The sequence below is a fragment of the Melospiza melodia genome, chromosome 1 (genome assembly GCF_035770615.1).
Source record: "Melospiza melodia melodia isolate bMelMel2 chromosome 1, bMelMel2.pri, whole genome shotgun sequence".
Lineage (NCBI taxonomy): Eukaryota > Metazoa > Chordata > Aves > Passeriformes > Passerellidae > Melospiza > Melospiza melodia.
The window spans coordinates 134568761-134583023 of NC_086194.1; the positions used below are offsets into that span (position 1 = coordinate 134568761).

The window sequence follows — 14263 nt, forward strand, 5'->3', positions numbered from 1 at the left end:
GCCAAAGGGCACCACGGAGAACGTGACAGGAGAGACTTTTCCATTCAGGTTTGAAAACACAGTTCACAAAGAAGGGACATTGGGCTCATTGCCTCAGTGTGCGTTATGAAGACAGGATTGAGATGATGCTTAACAGATATTTCTTCCAAGGAGTTACTTAGATGATAAAACACTTCAGATGAGTAAGGGTGTCCATACTGTAACTAGACTTGTTCGAACTGAGACTATTTTGGACCAAGACTTTGAACCAAAAATCCCAAATCCCATAAAATCTCTTCAAAATCAGATGTACCCTGCAGGACCGATCAGTTGGGGCAGTGTTCTCTAGTGCATTTATGCTTTCATTCCTTATGAGAGCGAATTTTTAAGATCAGAGGGTTCATGGTCCCTTCCTGAATCTTCTGACTCTCTCTATGCACTTATCTTGGCAGGCCATGAGTGTAACACAATGTCTTGGATTCCTCCCCAGATTCCTATTGATGTAATGAACAGGACTGAAGCAACAAATAATAGAAGGGAAAATGAATAGTCTTCATTGTCTCTTATTTTGCCGTAGACTAAGTAGTGGCAAGACACTCAGGCCATGCAGCTGAAGCCCCCAGCAGAAAATTCAACAAGGAGCATAAGTCAGAGAGCAGTTTCCCAAACAGCAGAGGGATACAGGGAGCTGCTGAACTCACTTCCCACCTGCCACCTAATGAGATCTGCTTTGTGCTGCATGTGGAATAGAGCTCCATTCCTCTTGTCAGGCAGTCACTGAGGAGGAAGCAACAGACCTGTATTTCTGCTCTTCCTTCTCAAATGTGCCTGCCTGAGTCATGCTGAAGCTTTTCTGCATGCCCATCCAAGGACAGTGAGGACAACACTCCTTTGCTTCACTAAGAAAAAGGAAATGCTTACTCCTAAGTTTCTAAGTTGAGGTTCACAAATAGGAACAAAATAAAGAATTTTGTAGTCGCTACAGCACTTTCATCTCAGTTGCTGGCATTCCTAAATTAATGAAAAAAATGAAGTTTTCATATAGTAAGAATGCCATCATTACACCAACAACATCCTACCTAATTTCTTGTCATGCAATAGAACACTTTCACTATGTTCTTTCCCTCTTTGCAGACTGCAAACTGGACATTAAAAAATTGCATGCGCAAGAAGCTGCAAAGGAGCATCCTATCTATGTATTTGAAGTGAATGAGTGAGTATATTTTGTAAAGCTAGTAATGTTTTTTAATAGCATAATAGTTGAAAACACTGAGCAGACACTGAATTAAAGTAAATGCCATAGAGTGATTCTCTCAATAGATATTTTTAAAATATGCCCATCTTTAGCTGTTCCACATAAATTATAGGATATTTTTCATTTAACATATTATTTACTTACCAAAAAACAAATGTGGTTCTGTTTTTCAGAGAATTTTATGTGAATGCAAATAAGCCCAAAATACAGAGAGAAATCCCAAGATCTTTTGTTTTTAGAGGAGAGAAACAAAAGAATGACATAGAAAACAACTTGGATAAAGAAGGAAGCAAAGTAAAAAATTTGACAGAGTATACTATTAAAGTGTACACAGGTGACAAAAGGGGAGCAGGGACTGATGCCAATGTGCATATCATTTTATTTGGGAATGAGGACAAGTCTGAGGTATTTCAACTCTCTCAGTCACTGGAGCACCAAAACCCCTTTGAAAGAGGAAAGGTGAGTACACAGACCTTATAGGTTGTGTCCATTTCTGTACTGAAAAAGTAAAAATTAAATCTATGCAAGTTCTTTAGAAAACTTGAGGCATTTATTCTGTTTTCCACATCACTACATGAGTCTCAGCTCGCCCTTACTCCCAAATACATCTTCACACTGCCTCCCCTTCCGTGCCCAGCTCTGTATTTCCTCATTCTGAAATGGACAGCATGAGTGGCCTGCGCACCTGTGTGCACTACCCTGTGCTCTTGCACACACCTTGAATATCCTGCATGAGAACACAGCAGTCTCTTACATCCCATCATTTTACTTTGACATGAAAACTGGTGCTGCTAGCATCCCTGGATGTATAAGCCTAAAACCAGGTGAAATGGAACCGTAGACATTAGTCTGATTCTGAGATCCATCCTGCTTTAGGCTATTTTTCAGAGACCCTTAGTTTAGATACAGATATTTGCATAAGAATGCAGATCCTCTGCATGATGTCCTAGTGCCTTGTCTGGATGTTTTCCTAATTTAATAAACATATTATTCTGTCAAAGACATTGCTCTGCTTGGTCACCACTTGTGCAGTGGATTACAATGATGGTTACCCTTAAGTAAAAAAGAAATATATATATTCTCTGTAACTTTCTCTTGTGAAGTTATTGAAAGGTAATGACTAAATAACTAGAACTCTAGTGAAAATATATCCCTTAAGAGATCTACCTCATTATCTCCAGCAATATTAATCATCTTTTTACCTGGAATTAGTCGAAGTTTCTTCAGCCAAGTTATCTCTAAGATAAAGATATTTACCCATGAATTGTCTTCCGTACTGAGGAGAATAATAAATCTGGCTACCTAGATGAGCAAGGAGCAAGTAAAAAAGTGTAAAAAAGTGTCTTGAGTTTTGCTTGGTACTTCACAGGAGGTATCATTACCCTTCAAAAAAGAACAGTAGATATGTAGAATCCTGTTAGCAATCCAGTTAAGTCAATGGGTAACCAGTGATGTCAAAGGTCTTAGGAAAACACAATTTCTTTTTAAAAATCTGCAATATGAAATAATGTAATATTTTATATTAATTCATATAATATTTGAGAGGAATAATGGTTAATGTAGCAAAAGCCTTTAACTTTTATGTTCCTGAATATTTATTTATGTATTGTATACTAAAAATATTTTAGAGAACTCTAGCAGTTGAGGATTCATGAGACCAAAAATGTTTTCACAGTAGGTGAAAGTCAAGAAAGAGGTAGGGATTGTCATACTATAAGTTGAAAAGTGAATATTTTGTATTGAAACTGAGACCTAATAGTAGAGAACGTATGCCACACATCATCAGTAGGGAAAATAAACCACATTGGTGGTTCACTTATTCTGAACTTCTACTATTACACTTGAATTGGTCTCAGAACTGACCTAGACAAATATGTAAACTTCCAACCATTAGTATAATATTTTTAATAACTGTATTTTAATATTAAAGGTTGATACCTTCAAGATTAAGACAAAAAACTTAGGCAGCCTACGTTCAATTGAAATTGGCCACAATGGGAAAGGATTTGGTAAGTATTCTGTGTTCAGTAGCCTTGCAAACATCTTCTGCTTAAGGATCTGCCTGACATTTGGAAAGGCGCTTGAAGTCACACCACTGCTACAGCTAGCTAATACAAACCTGTGTACAAATGAGGTCAGCTTGCTGCCCCTGTTTTCACCCTCTCTATCACATTTCCCTTGACTATACCACGATTCTTTTTCTAGCAGTGATCTAGTTAAAATAAACCTCAGATAGTTTTATCTTTCAAACATTGGTCAGCCAAACCCCTGATTAGATGTCTTAAATAAGACAATGATTGTCTTGTGGACAATCAGAAAATGGATTGTCAATAAGAAAATTGATTGTCTTGAACTCAATCAGTTCAAGACATGATTGAATTTTCAAACTGCAGGCTAAACTTTCCATGATTTGAGCAAGTTTGGGCACTCTGGACAAAGCATGCTGTAGCTCCCTCTCACAGCCACAGATCTCCTCTTGTGAAAGTCTGAGAACACCAATGTGCACCAGGTCCTCCTCTGATCCTCTGATGTTAAGTTAGGTTGTGGCTACAGAACATGGCCACACATGATAATGGAAAAAGTTTCTGTGAACAGTAACCTCTAGACTCTGAATTTTACAGAAAAATAAAACAGGAGACTAGGGCATATAATCTTTTGAGCTTACATTTAATAGTGCTGAAAACCCGTAGGGATATGCAGATATCAGACATATAGAGATATACAAACACATAAACAGAATATGTATAGGGAATGTATAAGTTGGATCAAAAAGGTCTGATTGTATTAAGATACTCTGGTCAGGTGAAGTTTGCTTAACCCATCTCAAAGAAATAGGTTTAGGCTTAATAAAATTTGATTAATCTAAGTTTATGAGGCATAACAAAGTGCCAAAGGGTTTATAATTTCTAGGATATACCAAGAAAAATTCTGAAAATAGCATTTCCTATTTGGAGAAAGTTGAACAGCTTTTTTATTTTCCTAACCATCCAGTCATGTCATTTATTTCACGGTGTTGAAAAGAGAAAAAACACCAAACCTGTTGAAAGATCTATAATAAACAAGATTTTCCTGCTGACTTTCATCTTATTTGTGATAACTGCTATGCATGCACACAGTCCAGCTTAGATCTGATCTGGGAAGGGAACTCCACAATGGCCAACTTTTAGTACTGAGAGTTGCACAGAAGTCTACAGGCGAAATTATAGATTAAACTTTTATTTCCTGAGTCCTGATCTATCAACAACATTATTATTTCCCCTCTCTGTGTCCTGATCAACATCACTTAGCTGCTAATCGTGCCTTCCTAACACAGCTGGGGTGTGTTGCTCATCTTAGACATGACAACCTTCCTCTAAATATTTCTTTGAAATTCCCTCCAAGTGTCATTTGTCACATCAGCTATTATCCCCACAAGCTTCCTAAAATGTTACAGTAACTCTTTGGGATGTTTCATCTGTTTGCTAACATATCCTGGCTACCTCTAGATTTCTTCATACCTGGAGATTTCAGTGAGGTCTGTTGGAGTTTTGTCAATAAAGGATGAAGCGTTAGATTTTAATCTTTTCAAGAGAGCAAACTTGCCTTTCTATTCTTTTGTAAAGTGTCGTGTAAATTTGAGAGGTTGTAAAATTTTATTGCTGATCATCTTGACTCTGATTTAGAGATTTCATGAAAGGTCATCTATTCCAAGTAGAGTCTATGATATATTAAACCATTCCCAAGGTTTCATTAAAAGAGTTTCAAAAGTACTTCACAATATCAATAAATGGATCTTGCAAATTGAAGGTGGAATACCTAGACACCTTCATGGCCTACTTAACCCAGCTATTTTTTTGAAAATGTCATTGAATAAAAGGAAACATCGCTGTACCTTTACATTTTATCCAAACAGACACAATTTGCAAATATTTTAATATTACATTTTTAGCATGTACAATTAAAATTTAGCATTTAGAATAAAAATATTTTACTGGGTTTTACCTGCTTAGTACTTCATGCAAATATTTGAAAACCAAAGTAATTAGATAGGATCTAGTTCTTTCTCTCTAGGACATGTAAAGACTATCAAAATGTTGTCAGGTACTAGCAGTATGATACTGATGAGTTTTAAAATGTTTTCATTAAGTATTTTCATTGGCAAAGACAACTAAAGATATCAGCACAGACATTGTATATATAAAACATATACAATATGTTTTATGTATATATATAAAAGTTTTGGTTTTAAAATATTAATATTTTGATGTTCTATGAAATAAAATTCTATATCACAGCAATGAAGATATTTCTTCACACAGCAAAACAGGGGTTTAAAGTAGAATATTTAGTATCTTCTTAAAGCTGAAACAAGTATAAGTGTTGGCTTAAATGAAGCTGCTATTCTGAATCATGACTACTGGAAAAATAGGGATATGAGAAGCATTCAGTTTCATCACTTGGTTCACATATATATCAATATATTAGTTAGAAAAGAGTAGTAGAATGCCCACTAGGGGTGCATTCTGAGTGTAGTTCCAAGTACCTGAAAGGGCAGAATGGGTTTTCAAGAGTGTATTCAATATTACCATGCACTCTGTTTCATTTGTCTTACTGCCTGTTCTATCCAATCTGGAAAAATAAGTTAAGTCATAGCAAAAATCTCCCATTACATTTTCTGTCAAAAACATCAAAGATCATCCCTGTAAAACTGAGAGAAGTTGGTAGTAATTTGAATCATCTGTGTTTCAGTTTTATTATTGATGTTGAATATACTTGGAAGTACTGAACCACATGGGGTTTGGGAAATGAAATTAGAAACCTTTCTTATGCTGTATTTGTGTTTTGTTTATATTAAATTTGCTCTTTTCTTTTTTTTTCCTTCTACAGCAAGTGGCTGGTTTCTAGACAAAGTGGAAATCACAGATGCAGCTAGGAATTCAGTGCATTGCTTCAACTGTAACAGGTCAGTAGATCAGTCCATCATCCCTCTGTACATGCTGTTTTCTTTTTCACAAGTCTCTCAGTTGCTTCTGTCGGGTTTTCTAAGACAGTAATGATTTTTTTTTTTAACAATGTTGTATTCTTATCAGTCCATCCCCAATGACTTTTGAACCCCCTGGCCAACTTGAAACTAAATTGTCAGGAGAATTGCTAGGGGAAGACACTAGATTTTCCCACTCAATTAAAACTGGGTGATTGTAGGAGGGAGAGACATAATTTAATGGCTTTGCCAAAAGAAAGTATTCAGACACATTTTGAATTCAAGGGATAGAAGGTGTCTGGTGAACCACTACACAAGCGTTAGCACATAAATAGCTCTGGCGAACATATCAGGGGTAAGCAAACAGGCATGGAAGGGAACCAGAAAGGAAGACAGTGGAACATGGCAACATAGATTCAAAACTCGTGGAAGAAGTAGTATATTTTATTAAGTAAAAGCAACATTAAAGCATTAGAATCCTTCTGTTTCAATGTTTGCTTAGTATGGGCCCAAGACACATGCAGCAAATGGGATAAAGATTAAAAAAAAGTTTTATATAATGTAATGTAGAAGTGTAATGATCTAAATTTAGAAATGTATTTAGGTACTGGCTTTCTTGGGTAAAGGGCTACTGTTGTACAAAAACAGGGTGCACATGAGCCTGCATCAACTGAAACAACACAGTTTCAAAAACTGGAAATTAAATTGAAGGAGTGCATTTAGAGTGACTGTTCACTGCAATATATCATTCATGGCTTGAAGAATTTCAGCATAAATAACTGATGGAAACATATTCATGTCCTTCCAAGTGGAAATTAGTTTTTAAATGCATCTGGAGAACACAGAAGTGTAAAAATTTACAAGTTCCCTGTATCTAGAAAGAGAATGTTACCTGGTAATCTGAAAACAGAAATGGTAGCCAAGAATATTTAATTTTATCCTTTTCTTAAATATTTCTGTAAACTTGACAATTAATGGAAGCCAAATCCCAGCTCCTGTACCAAAAAAAGGTAACTTTTGAAGTTCTTGGATACTCAGTTGGTCACTACAGTCTAAATCACAACAGTGAGGTTGTTATTGACCTCAACAACCTCAAACTTCTTCCAACAACAATAAACTTCCCTTGCTTCAACTTCCTCCAAAGGCATGCTCAGACACTCTCTAATCTACTAGATACCTAATTCTAAGTTAGTGGGCATTAAGCAAAGCTCTTAACCCACAATATCATTCAGATGTGCAACACAATCCATGACAGGATTTTCAGGATTTCATGCCACTTCACCCCTTTTGCTTGTAAGAGTTTACAGACCGCACCAATCATAGGAAGATTCTTGCAGGAGATAGACTGCAGCAAACATTTTTTTCCAGATATTTGTTTTTTTCAATTTTATTTAGAATCTTATAGTAAAAGTGCAAAGGTAAATAAGAGACTGGCACAAGAACTGGAATCACATCATTGATGTGGGTGAGTGACTGGCACAGATTGATTCTACATGCACCTGACAAGAACATTTAACTGAGCCTTGGTGGACTATGTGCCTACCCTGAAGTATATAAACCCTACTAAAACTGGAAGTTATTCAGTAGAAGAGATTAGAGGTTAACCCCAGGGTACTCAGAGACCCAGGGGCTTCTCAGATAGAGGAAACTCTAAGTTCATGGTCCTCTTCCAGCTGAGACATGGAGCTCCTCATGGAACTCCTCATCTCATGGCCTACGGAGGGAATGGGGAATGGGCTCATTCTCTCACATAAAAAGGACTCCTCCAAAGCAAAAAACATCTCTAAAAGACATTAATCACTGAGAAACCTGAATCCTTTGCTAACTCATTTAAATGCCTGTTGTCTAGCTTACACATCACACATTTCCAGGCTCTGTGACTTCCACATGCAATTTTAGCTGCCAAAATCAGCCTGGACCTGTTTATCTTCAGCCATATCTCCCAGCTGCTGAATGGTGCAGCTTCAGATGTGAGCTACTTTGATGCTGTACTTATTGTCTGGGAATCTCTCCCACACATGTAGATATCAAATCAGGCAGACTGTCATACACCTTTCAAAGTACAGAAGATTTTTAACTCTCTTTGGAAATTAATACCACTGTATTAATTTTTGGTTCCAGTTAAAATCAGTCTACCCAAACTTTGGACTCAGGCCTGTTTCTCATATAATCAACAGTAAAAGCTCCATAGGCTCTTACAGAGCTAGGATTGGGCCCATCATGCAACTCAGTATTTTGTGAAGCAACAAAGAGATATGGGAAAGACAGAGTTTCTAGAATTAATTACAAGGAGAATAACTTGCTGTCACAGAACATGCTTCTCTACTCTAAATTATCCTGATTTTATTGTCATTCTTTAGAGCAGTTTACTAGTTACCTATATGACCAAAAAATAAAATTAATTTATATGTAATAAATATATTAATAAAGTTAATTACACTTTAAAATTACACATATGTGAATGCTATGTGAAAACAAAAATTTTAAAAGTCACTATTTTCTTCAGGTTGGCTTTTTCTTCTCTAAAAACCAATGTAAAAACTATCCTAGAAAATCAAAGGTGCAGAACCAGGCTCTCACAAATTGTCTTTCTTAAATTTTATATGTGCTGTGTCTATGACAGGTTTTTGTTTTTCCCTTAAGGTGACTTTCTGAAGATGAAAATGATGGCCTCACCATAGTGCAGCTTTATCCACACCTGCTTGATTCCTGATTCTTTCAGAGTGTGATGCTTCTCCAAATCCATGCTGATTTGATTTACATGTCTTTTATAATTCTGAAGGCATTGTAATTATTGTGAAGAAAAGTCAAAACAATGTATTAAAAACATCACAGTAAATTAAATATGTCTAATGTGAACACAGAATTCTGATCCTATTATAGATGCTCAAAATCTTTGCATGACAGAAATTTAGATATCAGAAACTTAAATCTGTAACACGGCTCTGTGGACTTGAACTGAGCAATCATAATTGTAGTATGTAGTTACATATGTAGTAACATACTCAAATATTTGTGCTTCAGTAATGATCTGTGGGAAAGCTAAATTTAGCTCATTTCAAATCTGTCAGTATGTATTTAATAATTTGTATATAATTTGATTATATTTTTTCATTTTCATAATTTATTAAAATTTAGATATTTTCAAAATCATTTTCCAAACAAACTGCAAAACTCTTCAGCCCTACTGAAGCCTTACTTGGCTTCTCTTAATTCCATAACAGAGAGTAATAAAGATCTTGTTATTCAGAAGTTCACCCTGTGTGGGCAAGCCTCTCACTGGCATTTGATTGTAAAATCCTGTAGCTGAGCCAGAACCTCAGCTGAGAACCTTTAGATCCGAAGGGTCTCTTAAGAGAGGCTGTTATCAGCAGCACTGCAATAGCTGAGGCAGGCTTAGGCAGCTCCCTGCTCAGCTTGATGATTTTTGCAGTGCCTCTCTTTAGCTATCAAACCAGCTTTCCAGTGCCACATGTGTGAACGCCTTCATGACAAAGAAAAACAAACAAAAAAAAAGACCAAATTTTTTTTTTTTTGCAAATGCACAGTAAAAAAAAAAAATGTATTTAGCTGTAAATTCAAAAGTTAATGTTTGATTTGGTAGGCTTTGATATCACCAGAATTGACTTAGGAAGGATTTAGGATACTGACAAGTCTGAAATGTAATCAGGACTTGCACACCACCTGAAGTTTCATGTATGTGATCAAAATACAAATATTTTATACAAGCTATGTAAGGCATCCCTCTCTTAATCAAAGACTTCACCTTTTGTACCTCCAAAATCCAAAATCTTACTGAAGATTTGAATTTTAGACTTGTTTCACCCTCAAGACAAGGTTGCTATGTTCTGTAGCAGCAATGGGCTTTCTATAATTATAAGAAATAAATGACTTTGTAAGCTGTGTTGATAAAATATTGTCTGGCTGTCTTTTTAAATATGTTTAATGTTTATTTACTCACACTATTCTGTGAAATTAGGACAGTTGGCTGACATCTGATGAGATCCCAATTGTTACCTTGACACAAGAAGAAATAATAAATGTCTATATTTGGCCTTGGTAGGTAATATATATTTAAATATAATTTTTATCTACCTATGTCATCAAAAGGACAACTATTGTAAGGTGTGGATGTGGTCAGTGTGAGCAATGGAACACTCAAACTCTTCTCCTTTTTTTTTCTTCCTGCTCACAGTCCTACCACACTCACTGGAACAGATTTGAAATTGTATCCCCAGAGCCCACAGTTTACTTACTTGGTATCAGTATTCATTACACTGAATCACTTCGTTGTGATCTATTATGTGATTTGTTTCATTATTATGTGTTTCATTAATAGTTTGTAATACTAGCTCCCTTTGATGCCATTTCTGATTTATCAAGTGTAAATAATGCCTTCCTAATCTGTTTTTCTTTACTAAGAGTGGATACCCTTCTTGTGAGCTGCCTTCCATTCTTGAAAATTATTTTCTCTACCTATACAGTGTCCAAATCAGGTTTTGGATTTGCTTCCCTGGATCCAGAGCCATGTACACAACTCTCTAACACTTTCAATAATGGGACCAGCACTGCAGAGGGTTTCATTTCAAGAGCATCATGGGTGCTTGCAGTACACAATACCAGGGCATTACACTTTAATAAGAAAATGTGAAATACCATATAACACCCACAAGCTCAGGTCTTGCTTGGAAGACATGCCAGTTAGCATATTTAGCTTGTGACCAGTGCCAAATCCCAAATGTGCTTCTTCCACATGATGTTTGCTGTATTTGGCACAGAAGTCACTTAATCTCAGTCCCTTGCCAGTGGGATGATTTTTTGGCCAAAGGCAGGGACATTACAAAGGTGCCTCTTTGTGTGCACTCTGCTGTTCCTCCACAGCAAGGGTGCTGCCCTGCTTTTTCCTCCCAACACCCTGCCCTGCCTATGGAGAGCCTGGGCAGATACTAACACTGCTGATGCTTCCATGGGAAACAGAGATGTAGCATGGAAAAGAGACTGTGTGGGTCAACCAGTAATCCAGGAATTTGACACACAGAGTAGTCTCGGAAGGAGCAGTGGGGTAACTCAATCAGCTGGAGCAGGCAAGGCTGTAGTGGAGAGAAGGGTTTGACTTCTACTGGCTCTCTGTGTTGCAATCTGACTAAAGATCTGTGGAAGAAGGCAGGCTAAAAGATTTTCCTGCTATTATTATTAAACATTTGATTATGCACTGCAGACAAAGCCTGAAGTTGGGTGCTAAAATATTTACCCTGTAGACCATATCATAGACTCAAAATCGACTCAAAAAATGTCCATTAGAGTCCAGTTAACTCCATCTTTTTTCCTCATCCACCTCTCCTGGTGTGCTCTTATATGTCTATAATTAGGTTGATCTCGATGATACATTTCTGCCCTTTTAAGCCCTTAAGTATCTCAGTTTCTTTCGCTGCTGATGTTAAGGGTTTGAAAAAAATATAATCATGTTCTAACTGGCTCACTGGACCATTTAATATTCTCCCAGCAGCTCCAAGTACTGTTTTTCTGAAACTCATCATACATAAGAGAGGATTCCTTGCTTTTAAGTACATGTGAGCAGTTGTATTGCATCTATCCATCCTGTAGTTTGTCAGTTGTGGAAATGGCATGAGAGTAAGAAAAAAGGAAGTACCGAGTGCTCCTCTGAGTTCCTTTAGACATCTTGGATGAATGTCATCTAGTCCTTCACTGTTAGTATTTATAAATGTCTTTGCAAACATAAACAACCTCTGCTCACATATCAGCCTGAAATGGTTCTTTGCACTTCTCCATGAAGAAAGGCAGTAGACTGGAAAAGTTAATAAAATCCTCTGTTCTTAGCAGCGCAAAGTAGTGTCATAACTTCCTGTGCTGTGGCTAAACACTTTTCTTTTGCTTGACTGAAATTAATTTTAAACAGCGAATCAAGAAGGGGAAAGAAAATGGGACTTTTAATTTTCTTTTCAAAATTTTGAAAATTCTTATTTACATCTTACAGTGTCAGAAGGCATGTTAATGTTTCCTTAGGCATTCTAGAAATGCTTTTCCCATTTATCACAAAATGTGATGTGCATGGCATTTGGTGGTTTTTTGCATGCACAATAGCAGCAAAAGAGTTGTCAGCACTGTAGAAGATTGCAAGATTGCTTCCTTACTATCTTTCTATATCTCCGTCTTCTGCTATCATTCCTTATATATTTATGTCTATCTTTGATTATAAATTTAAATACAAGCTATGAAGCAACTTGAAAAGTGACTGACATCCATTTCTAAATAATAAATGTAAATTTAAGAAATTCTGAGTAAAATCTTTAAAAAATCCCAATAAATAATTTCTTCTTCTATAGATAATTTAAAAATCCATATGCTGTCTTCAAAGCATGGCTATTCTCTGTCTGTTTAAACCAGGAATCAATCTATCTATCATCTATCTATCTATCTATCTATCTATCTATCTATCTATCTATCTATCTATCTATCTATCTATCTATCTATCTATTTATCTATCTATCTAATCTATCCATCCATCCATCCATCCATCCATCCATCCATCCATCCATCCATCCATCCATCCATCCATCCCCATCCATGCATCTATCTATCTGGAGTGTACAGTTGAATCTATTCATATGTTAATCATGTTTAGACATCTGGAAAGATAATAAAACAAATTACACAATTCACCATGAAATTTAAGTATGTGCCTAAAATGTGTTTGCCTAAACAATAAGGATATAACAATCATTCCCACTGCTCTGATTTAAATTCCACCTTAATTTAAGTGCACACCTAAGAACCCCACAGCACTGGGTCTCTTCCTTTGAGATCTCATGTAGTGTGTGTAAAAAAAATAATTTAAAGCTAAAGACAGAAACCAATTGATGTTTATACTTCTAAAAATATATAGTATTTTATTATTAATTTTCTAAATGGTGCAATGATTTACAAATATATTTCTGATTTTTCCTTATGTTAATTTGCAGAAATATTGTCCTAATTGAAAGGAAATGTATCCTCCCTTTGCAATGAAGTATCTTAGGTATCAGAGCATACAGTACCACGTGCCTGTTTGAAGGAAGTTAGTTGGGCAAAAAGACAATTAAATATTTTAGTACATAAATGTTAAACACACAGCCTAGCTTACAAGTTCCACTGACACCTGTGTGTACAGTTTAAACATAAATCTATTGAAAGTACCTGAAACCTATGAACATCTTGTAGAATGGTTCTTACTTTATGCTCCTAAAGAAATTGATTTAATGTGCATCTGTGCCTGAGGGCACTGTTTTAACATGGAAAGACAAAGCCAGGTGTATGGAAGATGTAGGAGTGAGACTATGTCTGAGCGACTGAATGAGAAAATAAATGTTCATCAGAGTCTCCATCAAGTCAGCCCAGTTTTGTATCAAACACATCTAAACAGAAATACAGTGCAGGAAAAGACACTGGGTGCCTTTGGAGAGGAAGGAAGGAGGGAAGGAAGGAAGGGAGGAGGGAGGCAGGGAAGGAAGGAGGGAGGGAGGGAGGGAGGGAGGGAAGGAAGTGGCGGAAGGAAGTGGCGGAAGGAAGTGGCGGAAGGAAGGAAGTGGCGGAAGGAAGGAAGGAAGTGGCGGAAGGAAGGGGCGGAAGGAAGGAAGTGGCGGAAGGAAGGAAGTGGCGGAAGGAAGTGGCGGAAGGAAGGAAGGAAGGAAGGAAGTGGCGGAAGGAAGGGGCGGAAGGAAGGAAGTGGCGGAAGGAAGGAAGTGGCGGAAGGAAGGAAGTGGCGGAAGGAAGTGGCGGAAGGAAGGAAGGAAGTGGCGGAAGGAAGGAAGAAAGTGGCGGAAGGAAGTGGCGGAAGGAAGTGGCGGAAGGAAGGAAGTGGCGGAAGGAAGGAAGTGGCGGAAGGAAGTGGCGGAAGTGGCGGAAGTGGCGGAAGTGGCGGAAGTGGCGGAAGTGGCGGAAGTGGCGGAAGTGGCGGAAGTGGCGGAAGGAAGGAAGGAAGGAAGGAAGGAAGGAAGGAAGGAAGGAAGGAAGGAAGGAAGGAAGGAAGGAAGGAAGGAAGGAAGGAAGGATCACTAGGGAACCCCTTAGGA

General features: G+C 37.2%; 1 protein-coding gene across 1 annotated transcript in view; it reads left to right on the forward strand.

Annotated features, from left to right (window-relative positions):
• RP1 (RP1 axonemal microtubule associated) overlaps nucleotides 1-9060 on the forward strand; it is a 164633-nt gene extending 155573 nt beyond the window's left edge. Inside the window, 5 exon segments of the mRNA XM_063150435.1 lie at nucleotides 1114-1192; nucleotides 1408-1693; nucleotides 3165-3243; nucleotides 6101-6176; nucleotides 8838-9060. Coding sequence (XP_063006505.1) covers nucleotides 1114-1192; nucleotides 1408-1693; nucleotides 3165-3243; nucleotides 6101-6176; nucleotides 8838-8907 — 590 coding nt within the window. The 3' untranslated portion in view covers nucleotides 8908-9060.
• Nucleotides 9061-14263: the final 5203 nt, after the last annotated feature.